The 20,047-nt window shown below is 46.5% G+C and overlaps 2 protein-coding genes across 3 annotated transcripts in view; one reads left to right on the top strand and one right to left on the bottom strand.

Moving 5' to 3' along the window:
* Positions 1-1,155: 1,155 nt before the first annotated feature.
* HPS6 (HPS6 biogenesis of lysosomal organelles complex 2 subunit 3) lies at positions 1,156-10,863 on the bottom strand. The gene is made up of 2 exons (XM_073552887.1): positions 10,133-10,863; positions 1,156-4,883 (listed from the first exon to the last, which is right to left on the bottom strand). The coding sequence occupies exons 1-2, from the start codon at positions 10,682-10,684 to the stop codon at positions 3,036-3,038; spliced, it is 2,400 nt and encodes a 799-aa protein (XP_073408988.1). The 5' UTR covers positions 10,685-10,863; the 3' UTR covers positions 1,156-3,035.
* Positions 10,864-10,982: 119 nt separating this feature from the next.
* Positions 10,983-20,047, top strand: part of ARMH3 (armadillo like helical domain containing 3) — a 78,583-nt gene continuing 69,518 nt past the window's right edge. The window contains exon 1 of one of the 2 annotated variants that reach the window (XM_073552888.1): positions 10,983-11,140. The gene's annotated coding sequence lies outside the window, so the exon portion shown is untranslated. Of the gene's footprint in view, positions 11,141-11,172; positions 11,207-20,047 lie in introns of those variants that run through there. The other variant, XM_073552889.1, reaches the window with a different exon arrangement.

Raw genomic sequence — 20,047 nt, forward strand, 5'->3', positions numbered from 1 at the left:
GATTAATGTATCAAGGAAAAGTCCAAGTCGTTTCAGTTTTTTTGCTACTTGTTTATCCTTGGGGTTAAAGCAGTGGCACAACACGATTTCTGCAAATGTGGTCAAAGTCACTGTGTAGCCCCAGAATAAGGGTAGTTCACACTGGGTGTTTTTCTTCTGCAGCAAAACCTGATCTCTTGGCAGGAAATAAGCTACAGAAAAAAAAAAAAAGCATGTTTTTTGTTTTTGCATTTTGTGCGTCGTTTTAGCTTGTTAGATTTGTCTCTTGTGCATGCGGATAAAGTTTAGTGTTGCAAAAAAAAAAAGTCTTATTCTGTTAAAATCAGGTTTTGGTACAAAAAAAAAAAAAAAAGCCATAAAACCTGATGGATACCTGCGTTTTTTTTTTTTTTTCACCACCCATTCATTTCAATGGGTGAAAAATGCAGAAAGAAGCAACATGCTCCATTGTGCAAACAAAAAAAACCTGCAAAGCACAAAAATCAGTTTTCCCGCTGTGCGATCAGAGCTGGGAATGTGGCCGAGAGGCGACAGAATGTTGGAGGAATGTTAGAAGTCCATGCGATATGGCTGATGAGCAGCAGCGGGCGCGGTGCCGGACAGATCGGGACCCCCAGACCCGGGAGCAGTCATCCGCATCAGTCAGGCTGCATCGATCTGTGCACATTATCCGCCAACAGTCAGGGCCGTTCTTCCTTACAGCAGTTCCCGTCAATTGATTTCTGGTTACGTTTCCTGGAAAGCCATTATCCTCTCCTTGGGGGAAGGTCACATTACCTCCTCCCAACACAGGGAGACAGTCTAATAACATGGTGGAGTGGTCAAGGCATGCTGGGAGTTGTAGTCCTCTTTCATGCCTCCATCATTAGCAGGGACACTCCTGGTTAAGGGTCTTCTCTACCTATGTAATTAATCATTGTTGCTGTTGGTACAGTATTCCACTTAGTAGAGCTGCAGTTTATACCCCCAGAGCTGCGTTCCATGTTGCGACAGAAGTAAAACCTGCGTTGGGCATGTTTGGAAGCCATGAGCCGTTACCCTGACCCACGACTGCAAAACCTACAACTCCTATCATCAAGCCCTGCCTGCTGCATGTTGACGACCACTGTGGTCTTGAAGGGACAGGCTGCAGACAATCACCACACATCAAGAAACTTACATTTAAAAGTATTTATTGATCATAATACCATAAAACACTGAAATATTAAAAATGTGCGTCATCTACAAGCTGCCGCGCTGCACCGCGTGCTGCTATACACAGCCACAGCTCCCCGGACCATGCTAGAACAGGAAGACAAGTGCAATTAGTATTTTATGGTGGTCTCTGGGAATCCATATTGTTGAGATCTCACAGACATAGTCGGACAGTAACAGTCTTCAGTTGAGCCCACGTCCATGAGCCGCAGTTTGGGGGCTTTACGTAAATAAACAACTTTATGTATTAATGCCTCGCTGTCTTCAAGATCTCTGCTTGCTGTCAGTGATCTAAAACTGACCTAATACTTCTTACAACTGAGGGTTTGTTGCCAATGAGATCAGTCCGTGTACCCAATACTTTTCCACCATGATGGTTTGCTACAATGTATCAGTGCAGGTAGAGAGGCTGATGTATTGATTGTCTAGGATGGATGCAGCTGTAACAGACCCTCAGCTGTGAGATGTATACGTATCTGCAGACCTCTTAAGCCCCACACTATAAACCGGACTACTAGCATTCCCCCGACAGTAGAGATCCTGAAAACAGCGAGGAACTGAAATAGGACGTATACGTGGAAGTTGTGGAATTGCTGCAATACAACTATTGATCTTTACTTCCATAAAACACACTTAAAAAAAAACAAACAAAAACTAACAATACTGATGAGGAAAAAGAGAAAAGGTTTGGGTATCGCCAAGGGGGTCCACCCCCTGTCCTGCCATCAGAGCAAATCTAAACTCTATCATAAGACCCCCAACATACAAAGGGGGGGGGGGTCACATATTGCCAGTCTATGGTCTCACACGAGTCAGATCAATGCTGGATTGTCTCCATGTTACCAGCAGAGACTAACCCGGCAGCAGTTGCGCCATCAGAGGCCTAACGATTAGATTCTCCGACAAATACATTAAAAGAGACTACGAAAATCAACACCATTTTGTTCTTTTGGGTTCAAATTTACCAGATATATTTGTCCTTGCTTTTCTGACACAGAGCTCCAAATCCTCCGGAGCCCATACAATTGACTGCCCGCTGCCACCACTAGAGGGAGCACTTTGTCCACATGTCAAATAAAAGGTAAGAGTAGCGTATCCGTTTTTTTAAAGGGGCTCAGAACGATGAGGACACAGACCCACTACCCAGGCGATCGGGTGGGGGGGTGGGTTAGACCCTCACAATGTGACAGTAGGCCATAAATATCCCACTCCTGTGTTATTGGCATTTATCTCATTGCAGGGGATCCGTCTCCGCTGTAAACATCTAATAGGAAATTAATAAAAAGCAGAACACTGACAAAATGGAGGAGATTTACATTAACATGGGTGTTCCCCACCTTGGAAATTTACTGTTTTTATTTAATGGGCGAGTCGACCACCAGATCCAGGCGGAGGTCGAGTGCAGAAGTGGTTGTGAACCTCTAGGGCTCTCCATGTTCACTTTCATGAGTTACAGAAAACATTCATTGCAATTGCAAGTACAGCTCCCATAGATGTGATTAACAGCCACATATAAACCAGCCACCCTACTGTGCAATACTGGGGTCAAGTGACCCCCATTCTGGGGATAGGTTTGGGGGTGAGGGTCAGAGCCTCATGTACCAGTCATTAAGACATATGCTGTGGCTGTCCAAGGCTTGATACCCCACATAATACTGTCACCATTTTGGCTGTAACATCCGAGCCCCTCTGACCCGAATTTTTGTTCAGATTGCCACATCTGCATTGCGAGTGATTAGACAAGGATGCAACGGAAGCTGAAAACAAAACCTCACTGCAAGCAGCAGAGTGTCCTTTAGTAATGAGACCCCCCACTACGACAACATAAATAATGAAATAACTTATAAAGCATAGGGGGAGTAGATGTCAGTGGGAGACAGCTCGTCCCCGTTCTGTACAGGACTATCGGTTACACACTTGTCCGCCCGTTGTGGAGCGGCCGGAGGAAACGTTAGCGTTGGAAACTTCTCGTCCCTTCTCATCTGGTTCTGCAGAACTTTATTTAGGATAGGTTTGAGTAACCCGATCGTCAGATATTCCGCACTGCAGCAGATTGGAAGAGGATTAGACTCAAGTGTGGGTAGATTATGTAGGACAATCCTCAAGATGTCAGTGGCAGTCACTTCTTCTGGACAGATCTCGCACAGCTCTTCGACATAAGAGTCCAAGTGCCGGTGCCTGACGAACTCCGTCAGGAGGGTGAAGAAAATGTCCTTAGTGATGCGGGGACTGAGCCGCGAGAACTTCAGCGTCTCCTCTATCACCCGTGACCATTGTTGTAGGCCGATGAGTACATGTATGGCCTGGATGATGGCCTGTGGTCGCCCACTGCACAGCAGGATGTCCACCTCCAGGTCCATATTAGTGTTTTTCTTCCACTTCCGCAGGACAGATAAGGCCCTTTTATACAGGGGCGCATCTTCACAGTTATCTTTGGACGTAAAGTTCCAGGCTAACCCCGTGCAGTCCTGGGCATGCTGGACGAAAACAGGAAGCCACTTAGGTTTAAAGGTGCACAAAGATTGACATACTACCTCAAAAAGTGGGTACACCCCATTAGGAGAGCTGTCCCTAGACCCCGCCGGGAGCGGACTCAGCACCTTCTTCCATAAGTCAGCAGTGGCTCGGATGACGAGTTTACCGTCTCCGTTCTGAAGAAACTGAAAGTTATTCCTTACGGACATCCAAGCCGCCTTTGGAAAGGTGCGGAACAAGGAGTTAAAATACACAAGACAGTCCCGGTCCATATCGGTCTGGAATAGTCGAGTGACCTCATGATCCACTAGCTCCTCGCAGTACTTCTCAATGTCGTCTCCAGACACAGTAATAATGCAGGTCTTGAGGCGCTCCAGACTGACGAAGCTTTGCAGCTCATTGCTTATATTGCCCATCAGATCCGCATACTGCGCTAGGTCCTTGGCTTTGCCATCTTTCTGGTAGTGGTTTAGGATGGCGGACAGGGTGATGGGGGCTTGGAATATCTCCCCTTTCTTTAACTCCGCCACCGTCAACTTGTTGTTACTCAGGCTTCTTCTTTGGTAGTACTTACAGGCCTCCTCATAGACCATATCCAACAACGAGGGCTCCGACTTGCCATCGTCTTCAGGGCTGGGGGTAGAGCTCATGGTATATATGCCATCTCTTGTGAGCAGCTGGACATCTTCAGTATCCAATACCCGCAGGAAGAACACTTCATCGACGTGGAGCAGCTGCTTTGTCAGGAGTCTCCCGGTACTGAGCTCTATGAGGAGCACCATTTTATCCACAGCACAAGCCAACGTCTGCCCAAATATTTGCATTTTAACTTGAGCCTCCGCCACAGACTCGATATCAAAGATCCGTCTCACAGTCCCATCCTCATGCACCAGATATATCCGCCCAGCGGTGGTCATCAGCAGCAGTTGCCCGTCCCCGGTAGCCACCGAATGCAGGACTGCGGAGGACGTTTGAGAAGAAAGTAAGCCGGCGTATTCCAGAAGCATCTTCTTATAGTCCCCCTCAGCCACAGCCTTGCTGCGGAGCAGCCCTGTAGTTGGGGTGGTCATGGTCATCTTGTCCTCCAGGAGGGAATATATGAGAAGAGGATGATGAGAGTCACTGTCTGGAATCATGAAGACGTGACTGGAGGAGGAGAGCATGGAGTACAAGGGGCTGTGATGGAGGACGATCTTCATGCTGCCCAAGGTCACCTGTGGTCCAGAAAACAGAAAGAGAATATTGATCAGAAACTCTTCCAAGATTACACAGAAGGATGGGGCAGATGATCTACAGAAAGGAGTAAGGCAGCCCGCTCTATAGGTCAGGCTACATGAGGGGGCACAAGCTACAGGCATATAATAAGGTGAAGGGGGGGGGAGGGGAGGGAGCACAAACATTCAGTGCTGCGCAAAAGTCTTAGGCGGGTATGGAACAATGCTCGAGTAAACAATGCTTTCAGAAATAGCGTCAATAAATTAGCAATTAAGATGGAAAGCAAATGAACAAAAGAAATCTAAAAAACCCATCAGTATCTGGTGATCGCACTTTGTGTTCATCACTTGTACACAAGTCATGAAGAATTTGGCAGGAGGTTCTTCCAAACATCTAGGAGATCTGACCCCAGATCTTATGTGTACGAGGCTTGCCTCTACATGTGATCCCATACTGGATGATGAGAGTTCAGGGCTCTCTGTGGGGGCCGGATCATCACTTCCAGGACTCCTCGTTGTTAATGATATTGGCTGGATGTTTGGGCATCGTCCGGCTGCAGAATCAAATTTTGAGAAAGTCAGATGCCTGCCTGATATTATATGATGGATAAGTATCTGACAGTATTTCTTAGCGTGGAGGACACCAAGAAATAGCCAATATTGAGGACCATAGACATAGTGGTCTGCCAAGGAAACTTAGTGCAGCAGATGACACACACATCATGCTACTTGTCTTTCAAATCAGATGTACAGCTGTACCATCAGCTCAGAATTGGCAGAAACCCAAACAACAAGCTACGTCAATCTACTGGGCAGAGAAGTCAGGACCGAAGTGGTTTTCATGAAAGCAGTGCAGGAAAAAAAAAAAAAAACCCCCACACCTTTCAGTCTCTGAATGGAGTCACAATGTGAATATTTGGCAGTGACAGAAGTTTATTGTCCAGAGGTTGGAGAGCTGAACGATGTGTGTGTCTGTAGAAGATAGTGAAGCATGGTGGAAGGTCCTGCATTTCAGCAAACGGAGATGTGGTCAGGATTAGTAGTGTCCCCAGTGCTAAATATTTATCATGTAATATCAGGGAGGCGTCTGAGTGGCCCCAAGTTTATCCTGCTGCCAGACAACGACTCCGAACACCTGGTCAATGTTATTAAGAATGAGGAGTCCTGGGGGTGATGATCCGGCCCCCACAAAGCCCTGACCTCACATCATCCAGTCTGCCTGGGATCACACAGACAGAAGGATCCGCACAACTGCAAGAGACAAGACGTGATGGAGGCAAAGAGTGGTCACCAAATAGTGACGAGATTTACCCTGTTAATGGTTTGTATTTTGATAATTGATAAACACTTATTACTATCCAGGACCGATCCATCCCTGTCTTATATAATTACATGCAAAGCTGTACATGTACTGAATATAAAAAGTCATGAAGACACCTTTTTAAAATGTCAGGTTTATGACATGGAGGAATCGCACCACCAAGGAGAATCATTTTAGACCTGCAAAATTAAAATTATTTTGGTTTGTTACTGTATGGATTTGGCCAGATGATGAACAGAATGTTAGATAAAGGTCTGAAAATTATTTTTAGCATTAGTTTTCTTAGGCTGGTTTCACATTAACTTTTTTGCGCAGCGCATAGTGCGCCATGCGTCGCTATGTTTAACATGGGGGGGGCGCATAGTCTTGCGTTTGCACTCGCTCATATGCGTTTTTTCAGGGTGTGCGCCTAGGAGTGCCAGACGCAACCTGTTGCATTTTTGGGTCCGCCGAAAGGCATAAAAAAAAAAAAAAAAAAAAAAATGCATGCGCACGGAATACGACAAAATAACGCATTACAGTCTGGGAACGCAGGCATCAGCATGGACATGCGTTCGTCTGCGTTTTAGTGCGCATGCATTTTTGGCGTAAAAATGTGTACACACTGGTTTTAACACCTAGAGAATGCGCATAAAAAAATGCAAATGCATGCAAAAACGCATGATGCGCTTTTTTGCGTGCGTTTCTATTGCGCACAGTGTGCTGCGCAAAAAACCCCAATGTGAAAGTAGCCTTAAACTAAAAAAAAAAAAAAAAAACCCTGACATTTTAAACAGGGTGTGTAGGCTCAGTATCCACACACTTGGCTGCTGCACCGCCTCCTCTTACCTGCTGTGTACAGTACTGTGTATATAAGATATGCAGATAGAATGGAGCATGGCTAAATATCAGTGTTCTGAGGCTATAAGTTAGCCTTTGTTTGTACAAGGACCTTAGAAGTGTAACCTGGAGGCTCCTATCAATGGTTACAAAAGCTTAAAGTACAATAGCTCTCGAAATGACAAGGAATTCCCCAATTGTATCACAACCATCAGGGGGTGACAGCACCTGGCCAGAGGTCATTTACATACAGAGTGGGAGCACCCAATAATCAGGATGTGGTTATCCACTGTGAGCAAAGAACTGCAGTCAGTCTGCTCACAATACACCATCATGGTGGCGGTAGAGTGAAGGTGCGCTCGGTCACCGTGCACCCTGTGGTGCATCATTTTCAGGGGTATTCGCCTACTGAAGGTGGACACCCAGACGTCTACTAACTCCCGAAAATGGTGCACATCAGATCGCACACTGACTGTCAGCACCAGTTCAGTCTATGGCCTCGTAGGCAATACATCCAAATTCCGTTACGCGAGGGAGGGGGATAGATGCAAGCCCTGACAGGAGCACCAAGAATGCAGAAAAGTGCAATGTGGAAGTAGGAAGAGAAAACATATCCTGCTGGGGGAAGAAGAGAGAGCAGTGGAGATAGCGGTACGTGAGCGAATGTCAGACTGTGAGAAAGACAGCCATGATATGCCATGGACTTCTACAGCCCCCACCCTGGATCTGCCCCATCCACCTTTCCTACAGTCCCTACCCAACATCCCTACAGTCCCTATCCCCTTTTGTACACTTGCTTTGGCAAAACTAATGTGTATTTAGTTCTGCCAATAAAGCTTCATTGAATTTCAATTTGGAAGCACCCTAAGGAATTAACCTTTGTTGTAATGACTGTCATCTCCTTTGTCAATCGTATTCACATATTATATGCAGCCCACCCATATACATATTATATGCAGCCCACCCATATATACCGTACACACATTATATGCAGCCCACATACATATATAGAGGCTATCTCTAACACATGTACTGTATATAGTATGTATGGGAGCTGTACATAACATGTGCTATATACAGCTCCCCCACCCCCATATATACACATGTGTTACTTACAGTCCCCCATATATACATGTGTACTGTACAGTATATATATATATATATATATATAGGAGTGTATAATACATGTATACGTGGGGGTGGGTGTATAGTACAGTATATATAGGGGGAGTAGTACATCCTCTCACCTGTCTCGCACACAGGCGCAGCGCCCTCCGGCACACGCAGTACATGGGAGCGCCCGGGAGGGCTGTACAGTTTATGTATACAGTACATATCTGGGGGGCCACACACTACATAACCCCCTCTCACCTGTCTCGCACACAGGCGCAGCGCCCACCGGCACACGCAGTACATGGAGCGCCCGGGGGGGCTGTACAGTACATGTACACAGTATATGGGGGGCTGCACACTACATCCCCTCCCCCTCTCACCTGTGTCCCACACAGGCGCAGCGCCCTCTGGCACACAGAGTACATGGAGCGCCCGGGGGGGGCTGTACACTACATACCCCCCCTCTCACCTGTCTCGCTCACAGGCGCAGCACCCTCCGGCACACGCAGTACATGGAGCGCCGGGGGGGGCTGTATAGTACACAGTATATATGGGAGCTATATAGAGTAGATATATATAGGGGCTGCACACTACATCCCCTTCCCCTCACCTGTCTCGCACACAGGCGCAGCGCCCTCCGGCACGAGCAGTACATGGAGCAGCCGGGGGGGGGGGTGTGTGTTGTGTGTGGCTGTATAGTACATATATGGGGGGCTGCACACTACATCCCCTTCCCCTCACCTGTCTTGCACACAGGCGCAGCGCCCTCCGGCACACACAGTACATAGTATATATGGGGGCTGTATACAGTATATATATGGGGGGCTGCACACTACATCCCCTCCCACCTGTCTCGCTCACAGGCGCAGCACCCTCCGGCACGCACAGTACATGGAGCGCCCGGGGGGGGGGGGGGGGCTGTTTAGTACATGTACACAGTATATACCCCCTCACACGTATAGTATATGTACACACTACATCCCCTCTCACCTGTCTCTCATAGGTGCAGCACCCTCCAGCACACGCAGTACATGGAGCGCCCGGGGGGGGGCTGTATAGTACATGTACACAGTATATGTATATGGGGGGCTGCACACATCCCCTCCCACCTGTCTCGCACACAGGTGCAGTGCATGGAGCGCCCGGGGGGGGGGGGGGGGCGGCTGTATAGTACATGAACACAGTATATATGGGGGCTGTATACAGTATATATAATATATGGGGGGGGCTGTATAGTACATGTATACAGTATATATGGGGGGGCTGCACACTACATCCCCTCCCACCTGTCTCGCACACAGGCGCAGTACTCTCCGGCACACGTAGTACATGGAGCGCCCAGGGGGGGGCTGTATAGTACATGAACACAGTATATTTGGGGGCTGTATACAGTATACATATATATATGGGGGGGCTGTATAGTACATGTATACAGTATATATGGGGGGCTGCACACTACATCCCCTCCCCCTCTCACCTGTCTCCCACACAGGTGCAGCGCTCTCCGGCACACGCAGTACATGGAGCGCCTGGGGGGGGGCTGTATAGTACACAGTATATATGGGGGCTGTACACAGTATAGATATATGGGGGGCTGCACATTACATCCCCTCCCACCTGCCTCGCACACAGATGCAGCGCTCTCCGGCACACGCAGTACATGGAGCGCCCGGGGATGGGGTGGGGCTGTATAGTACATGAACACAGTATATATGGGGGCTGTATACAGTATATATATGGGGGGGGGCTGTATAGTACATGTATACAGTATATATGGGAGCTGCACACTACATCCCCTCCCCCTCTCACCTGTCTCTCGCACAGGCGCAGCGCTCTCCGGCACACGCAGTACATGGAGCGCCCGGGGGGGGGGCTGTATAGTACATGAACACAGTATATATGGGGGCTGTATACAGTGTATATATATGGGGGGGCTGTATAGTACATGTATACAGTATATATGGGAGCTGCACACTACATCCCCTCCCCCTCTCACCTGTCTCGCACACAGGTGCAGCGCTCTCCGGCACACGCAGTACATGGAGCGCCCGGTTGGCTGCAGCGTTGCGGGCCTGCTCGGGGCTCTCTCCTCGCACCACACCAGCTCTCCTCCTCCTCCGCCGGCCACCGCCACCACCCGGGCCCGCGGACTGTTGCACAGCTCCAGGCTCCGCAGGAGGAGCCACATCCGGCCGCCGGCCCCCCGCGGAGGGCTCCACACGTCCGCCCGGCCGCTCTCCCACACCAGGCACAGCAGCCAGTCGTCCTGCCGGGAGCACTGCGGAAAGAGCAGGCCGCACAGCTGCGGGGAGTCCCGGGCCGGCCAGCTCTGCTCCAGCTGCGCCCCGGGGAGCGGAGCCTCGGCCGGCAGCCGCGGGAAGGACAGCAGCCGCCTCTGCTGCAGCAGCCAGAGGAATAGGTGTCTCCGGTCCGGGCTGCAGAGGAGCCGGCACTCCCCGGGCCGGGCACGGAGCGCCTCCCGCAGCAGCTGCTGCCGCCCGAACTCCTTGTAATCCGAGGCCAGCAGCGGAGGCACGAGCCGCGCCATCCCGCTCAGCGCCCGCTATACCGACATGACCGCTCCCGTCTGCTGCTCCCTCTTCTCCTCATCACGAGACCGACCCCCGCCTGACTTCCGGGATCACCTGTGGAGGGCGAGGCGGAGCGCTAAGCAACGTTTAACCTAATTGGACCGCTTCAGCCCAATAGGGTTGGACTCGTGACCAGGGACCAATGGCGTCGTGGTTTTGTAGACAGGAAGGCGTGGCTTGTAGAAAATATTTTGTCGTCGTCAGTTGACGGGCTGGAGGGCGTGGTCTCTTTGGAATGTACCATTAAACATGTAAACAGGGGAGGCAGTGTGTAGTTGGGAGAAGGAAATATCCTGAGCATGGCTCGGATCACCCCTCTTCCTGCATTTGCCGGGTTCCAGTCCTGTATCCTGGCTGATGCCCGGCCGGAGCTGCGGTGGTTGTGCTGCCTGTCGGGGGGATATACTGTGCTGGTGAGTAGTGTGCGGGGAGCCGGGTGGAGGCTGAGCTCTATGGAGGAGCCGGGGGAAGGGGCAGAGGTAGGAGCCGGAGCGCGGAGGTGTAGGCCGGGAACCATGCTGGGCAGCGTGTGGCTTCCTGTCAGGGAGAACCACAAGTCCCAGCAATTCCGCTTAGGCCTCTTTCACACATCAGTTTTTTTTGTGTCAGTTAAAATCCGCCAAAATGGCGGAAAGCGGATCCGTCCCTAACTGATGTGAACGGATGCCACCGGATCGTTATTTTGACGGATCCGCCGAATGAAGAATTTTAAAGGAACCGCAGCCCGGGAAAAAGAGAGCGAGAGAGAGAGAGAGAGAGAGGTTTTTCCGTCCGCCAGAAAGGATTTCAGGGTTAAATTTCCGGCTGACTTCCTTCCTCCGGGCATGCGCACTGTAAAATGCGGATCCTGCAGCAAAACAAAACATTGCATGGTCCGTCCAGACATGTCGGCGGACGCAAAAAATTGGCGGATCCGCAAAAAAACGGATCCAACGGATGGCCATCCGGCAAGATCCACCGGTAATGCAAGTCAATGGGGAAAAAAACGGCAGATTTTGACTGATGGTTGAAAACGGAAGTGTGAAACAGGCCTTATAGTTCTCGGTGTAATCTCTAAATGAGTACACCCCAACACATTAGTCGCCTTTCAGAATCAGCATTTTGTGTGGGATATTATTCTACAAGTGACGGCCAGTGAGTGTAAGTGGGCGTTGTTAGTTTCCAAATTCATGAAAGATTTTATTGCAAAAATGAGTACACCCCAATGAAAGTTTAACCCCTTTACCCCCAAGGGTGGTTTGCACCTTCATGAACGGGCCAATTTTTAGGCTAAGTTCACACGTACCGGAACTCTCGCGGAAATTACCGCGAGAATTCCGGAATTCCATTCCATGGGAAAATCGCATTTAAAATTCGCGTGATTTTCCCACGGAAAAACTAGCGTTTTGCAAGCGATCTGTAGCATCGCTTGGAGAACTGATTGACAGGTTGGTCACACTCGTCAAACATAGTGTTTGACGAGTGTGACCAACTTTTTACTACTGAGGCCGCCTATGCAGCATCAGTAGTAAAAGATTGAATGTAATAAAAAAATAAAAGGTGTTATTCTTACCCTCCGACGTCCCGCGCAGCCGTTCCCAGTAATCCTTTGCGAAAATGCCCGCTATGACGTCGCGAGACTTCGCAATCCCGCAAGAACAGACGTCATCGCGGGCATTTTCGCAAAGGCTTACTGGGACCGGGAGCGTAGAGAGAGGCGGGAAGGCTGCGTGGGACGCCGGAAGGTGAGAATAGCAATATTTTTTATTTTAATTCTATTTTTTACAGGGATATGGTACCCAAAGCCCAGAGGACTGTCTCCTCTCCTCCGGACCGTGGGTACCATCCGCAATTGTTCTGCTTACTTTTCGCATGGTGTGCACAGCCACATGCGGGAAGTAAGCAGAACAATGCATTCCTATGGGTTGCGGGATCTCCGCAATTCCACTAAATTAATGAGCATGCTGCGGTTTTTACCTCGAAGCGATTTCGCCGCGGTAAAAACCGCAGCATTAGCACAGCATTGCGGAATCCCATAGGAATGCATGGGATGCTTATTTTTCGCGGCAAAATCGCGCAGTTAAAACCGCCACGGAAACGCGAAAAAAATGCAACATGTGAACTCAGCCTAACAATTCTGACCACTGTCCCTTTATGAGGTAATAACTCTGGAACGCTTCCATGGATCCCGGTGATTCTGACATTGTTTTCTCGTGACATATTGTACTTCATGTTAGTGGTAAAATTTCATTCATATAACTTGCGTTTATTTGTGAGAAAAATGGAAATTTGGCGAAAATTTCGCAATTTTCCAACTTTGAATTTTTATGCCATTAAATCACAGAGATATGGCACACAAAAAAGTTAATAAGTAACATTTCCCACATGTTTACTTTACATCAGCACAATTTTGGAACCCAAATTTTTTTTTGTTAGGAAGTTATAAGGGTTAAAAGTTGACCAGCGATTTCTCATTTTTGCAACACCATTTTATTTTTACGGATTTTGCAACACCATTTTATTTTTACGGACCACATCACATTTGAAGTCACTTTGAGGGGTCTATATGATAGAAAATACCCAAACGTGACACCATTCTAAAAACTGCACCCCTCAAGGTGCTCAAAACCACATTCAAGAAGTTTATTAACCCTTCAGGTGCTCCACAGGAATTTTTTGAATATTTAAAAAAAATGAACATTTAACTTTTTTTCACAAAAAAAATAAGTCAGGTTCAATTTTTTTTATTTTACCAAGGGTAACAGGAGAAATTGGACTGCCAAAGTTATTGTGCAATTTGTCCTGAGTACGCTGATACCTGATATGTGGGGGGAACCACTCTTTTGGCGCATGGCAGTGCTCAGAAGGGAAGGAGCACCGTTTGACTTTTTCAATGCAAAATTGGCTAGAATTCAGATCAGACGCCATGTCACGTTTGGAGAGTCCCTGATGTACCTAAACAGTGGAAACCCCCCACAAGTGGCCCCATTTTGGAAACTAGACCCCCCAAGGAACTTATCTAGATGTGTGGTGAGCACTTTGAACCCCCCAGTGCTTCACAGAAGTTTATAACGCCCGTGCGTGAAATTAAAAAAATTGTATTTTTTCCACAAACATGATCTTTTAGTCACCAATTTTTTTTATTTTCCCAAGGGTAACAGGAGAAATTGGACCCCAAAAGTTGTTGTCCAATTTGTCCTGAGTACGTTGATAACCCCAAATGTGGGAGAAAACTACTGTATGGGCACACGTCAGGGCTCGGAAGGGAAGTAGTGACGTTTTGGAATGTAGACTTTGATTGAATGGTCTGCGGGTGTCATGTTGCCTTTGGAGAGCCCCTGATGTACCTAAACAGTGGAAACCCCCCATAAGTGGCCCAATTTTGGAAACTAGACCCCCTAAGGAACTTATCTAGATGTGTGGTGAGCACTTTGAACCCCCAAATGCTTCACAGAAGTTTATAACGCCCGGGCGTGAAAATAAAAAAAACAAAACATTTTTTCCCACAAAAATGATATTTTTGCCCCCAATTTTTTATTTTCCTAAGGGTAACATGAGAAATTGGACCCCAAAAGTTGTTTTGCAATTTGTCCTGAGTAGGCTGATACCCTACATGTGGGGGTAAAACACTGTTTGGGCGCATGGCAGAGCTTGGAAGGGAAGGAGCACCATTTGACTTTTTCAACGCAGAATTGGCTGGAATTGAGATCAGACGCCATGTTGCATTTGGAGAGCCCCTGATGTGCCCAAACAGTGGAAACCCCCAATTCTAACTCCAACCCAAACCCCAACACACCCCTAACCCTAATCTCAGCCCTAACCCTAGCCCTAACCCTAGCCCTAACCCTACCCTAGCCCTAGCCCTAACCCTAGCCCTAATGGGAAAATGGAAATAAATACATTTTCTTTTAATTTTATTATTTTTCCCTAACTAAGGGGGTGATAACGGGGGGTTTGATTTACTATTTATGGCGGTTTTTATGTTTGGCAGCTGTCGCACGCTAAAAGACGCTTTTTATTGTAAAAGTAGTTTTTGCATCACCACATATTGAGAGCTATAATTTTTCCGTACTTTGATCCACCGAGTCATGTGAGGTCTAATTTTTTGCGGGACGAGTTGACGTTTTTATTGGTACCATTTTCGGGCACGTGACTTTTTTGATCGTTTTTTATTCCGATTTTTGGAGCGCAGAATGAACAAAAACCAGCGTTTCATGAATTTCTTTTGGGGGGTGCGCTTACACCATTCTGCGTGCGGTGAAATTGATAAGACGGTTTTATTCTTCGGATCGGTACGGTTACAGCGATACCTCATTTAGGTCGTTTTTTTATGTTTTGGCGGTTTTATGCAATGAAAACAATTTTATATAAAAAATATTTTTGCATCGCTTTATTCTGCGAGCTATAACTTTTTTATTTTTTCACTGATGACGCTGTATGGCGGCTCGTTTTTTGCGGGACAAGCTGACGTTTTCAGCGGTACCATGCATATTTATATGCGTCTTTTTGATCGCGCGTTATTGCACTTTTCGGCGGTATGATAATAAATCATTATTTTTTGCTTCATTTTTTATTTTTATTTTAAAGGGGTTCGCTAAAGGGGTTAACTAATGGGACAGTTTTATAGGGCGGGTCGTTACGGACGCGACGATACCAAATATGTGTACTTTTATTGTTTTTGTTTTTTTTATTTCCAAAAAATGAATTTATTAGGGAATATTTTTTTTTTTCAATTTATTTAGCGATTTTTTTTAAAATTATTTTTACACTTTTTTTTTTTTTAATTTTAATACATTGTCCCAGGTGGGACATCACTGTCCTGTGACAGATCGCTGATCTGTCACATCACAGATCACTGTGACAGATCAGCGATCTGTCACAGGCACTGCTCAAGGCTTCCTCCTTGCCTGCGCTTTGCAGGCATGAGGAAGTCAGCTCCCTGCAGGCTCCCGAAGGTCCCCGTCGCCATCTTGGATTCGGGGACCTGCAGGGATGGAGCCCCCCACAGCAGCGCTGCACATTGCGCTGCTGTGGGGGGCTCAGGGAAGCACGGATTGAGCACCCTCCCTGCCGATGCTTCTCTTTAACCCCGGGTACACTGCAATCGTGTTTGATCGCGGTGTGCAAGGGGTTAACGTGTCGGGGGCGTGACCTCCCCTGACATGTTGTGCCGGGTGTCAGCTGTGATAATCAGCTGACACCCGGCCGCGATCAGCGGCGCTCACCACGTGGGCGCCGCTGATCGCTGTGACGTACTATCCCATCCCTGGGAATTAAGTCCCAGGGCACATGGACGGGATAGTACGTCACATGACAGAAAGGGGTTAAGTTTAGCAAATTATTAACTGTTCACCCACATGTAGGTGTGATTATTCACTACACAGGAGTGCGGCAAATGCGACTATAATAGGGCCGATACTTATCAAAGAAAACCCCTTCTCTTTTCATGCTGTCAGCAATGGCACCACATGGAAGAGAAATGTCACAAGAGAGCAACAGCCCCACACAGAAGAGAAATGTTATAAGACAGCAATCTAAAAATCAGTAGAGGGTATGTTTCTCACCAGAAAGTCCTTTGACCTGACAGATCCATGCAAATAAGGAACACAGCCCCCATTGGCTGGGTGAATAAATATATCCAAATAGAAAAAAAGGAATGCAGGGTAGTCAGTAACTGGTTAGCGCATTTCGGCATGAGCCTTAGTTGACTAATGTTCTTGCATCAACCAGTTACTGACTACCCTGATCTAATTTTTTTTAAATGATTTTCAAATGAAAACAAGGATATTTTTAATTCAAGGATCCAGCATTACTTTTTTTTTCTCTTTGGATATATATGACAGCAATGATGTAAAAGAAATGTTATAAGACAGCCATTGCACCAGACAGAAGAAGAAATTTCACAAGACAGCAATGGTACCACAAAGAAGAGAAATGGTACCACAAAGAAGAGAAATGGTACAAAACAGCAATGGCACCACACAGAAGAAGAAATTTCACAAGACAGCAATGGTAGAACAAAGAAGAGGAATGGTACCACAAAGAAGAGAAATGGTACAAAACAGCAATGGCACCACACAGAAGAGAAATGTCATAAGACAGCAATGGCACCACATGGAAGAGAAATATCTCCAGACCAAGAAAGGAGAAGGTTACAAGAAGAGCTGCAAAGCTTTACTTATCAGTCAGATACTGGAGTAAAAGTGATACAGAAATGTAGCAAAGATGGAACTGCAGGCATCTCACAGACCAGGCGACTACAGAAGTTACTACCTAAATAGGAGCATGTTCTGATGAGAAGGGTTGAAGAAAATGGACATACATGTTCAGTGCACCTGATTGTTTCCCGTGACACAATCCGGCGTCCGCTGCAGAGAAACAGCATGCATTGATGTCATACATGAAGGAAGCCGCTCTTAAAGCTCATGTGTAAAAAAAAATCTGCCTACGATTTGCCAGGTCCATGCTGAAAAACAATGACGAGCGCTGGGACTCTGGAGTGATAAGTCCAAGGCTTTTGGAACTAGTGTGGAACTGGTATGTTCAAAACTGTATGGTGTCGCAAAGGTGAGGAGTGCAAAGAAAAATGCCTGATACCTACAGTGAAACATGGTGGTGACAGCGTCATTATGTGGGGCTGCATGAGCTGCTGGTGTCGGGGGGGGGGGGGCTACATGTCATTAATGGTATCATGGATTCGCAGATGTGCTGCTCTATGTTGAGAGAGAAGATGCCGCCATTGCTCCGTGCCCTTGGTAGACGTGCACTTTTCCAACATGACAATGATAATAAACAACCAACCGTCATATTTCTGAAGAAGAACAGGGTGAAAGTGGCTCAGTGGCCAAGTGTCTCCTGATCTGAACCCAACCGAACACCTTTGGGGGATTCTGACAAGACAAGTTGTCATCAATCTCCATGCGGCATTCAGGTTCTAAGAACTTGTTCTTGAATGGAAAAAGGTGTTACAGTATGTCGCCAACTTGCTCATTCCAGGCCTGGATGACTCGTTACGCGCCATTGTCAGTGTCTGACAGCGAGGTTTAGATACAACTGCATGGCACAATCACTGCGGCGCCCATCTGCCCCCTCATCGTCTACACAGTGGAGAGCCGGCGGGGTGCTGCGGCCGCTCGGGGTCTGTCGAAGCCCCTATTGGCACCATCTTCGCCCTCCTATGAAGCCCAGCCGATGGCTATGTATACTGGAACAAGCGATCTAATGATCTCACGTTTCAAGTCCTTTAAAGGGTGTAAAACATAAAGTAAAACCTTAAAGAAAAAAAGTTTTAGCAAATATTAAAATAAAAGTAAAAAAAAGGAAATAAAATAAGTATATTCGTCCTGTCTGTAAAATTCTCGGTTTTCAAAATAGAAAATTATTTATTTGATCCGTGCAATAAACGTCATGAGGAAAAATCAAATCCTTTTTTTTTTTTTCCCCGTCTCCTCATGGCTCAAAAAAAATGCAGTAAGAAGCGATCAAAACTCCACCTGTACCTCTACACGGTATAAATAAAAACTAAAGCTCCACTACAGCCAGGGCCGTGGAGTCGGTATAAAATGGTCCGACTCCTAAAAATATATAATAAATTGGGTACAGTAGTTCAGTGCAGAATGTGCTGAATATTATTTCATAGGAATTTGGGGAAGTTATGAAATGTCCTATAAATGGCTGTTCTATTCCTGATCTAAGGCTACATTCACACACAGCGTTTTTCCTGCGATTTTTGAGGTTACGTTTTTCAGTTGCAAAAGCAGATCAGCCTTTTAAAAAACCGCATCACCTGAAAGGTTTTTGAGCTCATAGATAATGTTTTCAATAGCAAAAGCAGATTAGAAATCTGCTCTATCCATTCATCCATATCTGGCTATCCATATCTTATCTGTACCAAAAAGAATGAAAGTCGGATAGCACACAGACTAACACTCCTCTTTTTTAGCACCAGTCAGGTACACCTCGTAGCTGCCCAAAAGGACGCCCAGGACAGGCATTGCTCGTCTTCAGTAACACATCAACATCAATTGATAGTTGGAATAAATAGACTGCATTCACCACATCTTAAGGTGCAGGCTTTATTTTCAAGTGTAGGTTTGTGCAGTATGAGGTTCTGCAGCAGCTGAGGTGTGCAGTATGAGATTCTGCGGAACAGTATGAGGTTCTGCCCCCCCCACCCCTAGTTTTGATCCTGGCTGAAACCGTTTCTTATAGATATGGCGAGCCCTCAGGTAACCCTAAATGAAGGTCAATGGACACAGGTGGCTGAATTGAAGGAATTGCTTGATCACCTATTTACTGTGACTAAAAAATTACAAGCTGAGGATTTAACTCCTGGCATTTTCATAAGGGAGTGGAAGAACTTGCTATTTTGCCTGTCCCAAAGAGGAGATTTAATCGCAGATGGCATTGCTGCTTCAATGAAACGGAGAGAGACACAGCTATTGGAAAATAACATTCTTCTGGCAGCTGTTTATGTGGACCCAAGTCATCGTATATTGCTTGATGATCAACAGCTTACTAAAGGAAAAGGAGGACTGCCAGGCGCAAGAGGACTCAGGTCCTGACAGTGCTACTGCTGCCATATCTTCATCCTCATCAGATGAGGAGTTTGACTTTGACAAGTATTTGGATGATATGGAGCAGGCAAAGCGCTGCTGCAAGGAAAAAGATTTCACTCTGTCTCCTATAGCAGCAGATTGACCATATTTCAGCAAAATGTTTCACTTGTTCTCAAAGAAATAGAAAAATTCAACCGTTCATCAAAACTGACTGTGCATGAGGCAATTCCTTTATACCCGGAAATTGTTAGAGATGTTGCCCATGTGGTTACGGCTTTGCCTCCAACCCAAGTTACTGTAGAGAGGTTGTTCTCTGGCCTTAAAATTATTAGGTCAGATGTGAGGTCATCTATGAAGGAGGATCTGATGGAGGCAATTCTATTTCTTAGGACAAATTCATAGACTGCACAAATGTTATTTAGTATGTTTTTGTTGAAAACTGTTTTTTGCCAGTTACATAGTTTATTACATAGTGTTATATATATATATATACATAGTATACATAGTGTTTTTTTTATATATATATATGTAATCGATACTACATAGTGTATTACATATTTACAATTTATTACAGTTTTTTGTGTTCTAAAGTTGTATTCCAATAAATAGATCTTATGTTCTATCTAAATATCTTGATTATTGTATCATAGAAATGGTTAAATGTCTGATGTTCACATTGTACTGCAATAAATTTTTCACTTAAATATAAGCAATATATGTGGGAGGTGGAGTCGGTGGAAGGGAAATTGAGGAGTCGGAGTCGTAGGTTTGGCTTACCAACAC

This window comes from Dendrobates tinctorius, unplaced genomic scaffold (genome assembly GCF_039654945.1).
Source record: "Dendrobates tinctorius isolate UK_male_01 unplaced genomic scaffold, ASM3965494v1 ptg000196l, whole genome shotgun sequence".
NCBI classification, from domain to species: domain Eukaryota; kingdom Metazoa; phylum Chordata; class Amphibia; order Anura; family Dendrobatidae; genus Dendrobates; species Dendrobates tinctorius.

Coding starts and splice junctions, on each gene's coding strand:
- HPS6 (XM_073552887.1), bottom strand. CDS start 10,684: ATGGCGCGGCTCGTGCCTCCGCTGCTGGCCTCGGATTACAAGGAGTTC. Junction 4,884..10,132: donor TGCACCTGTGTGCGAGACAG/GTGAGAGGGGGA, acceptor TCTGGACCACAG/GTGACCTTGGGCAGCATGAA.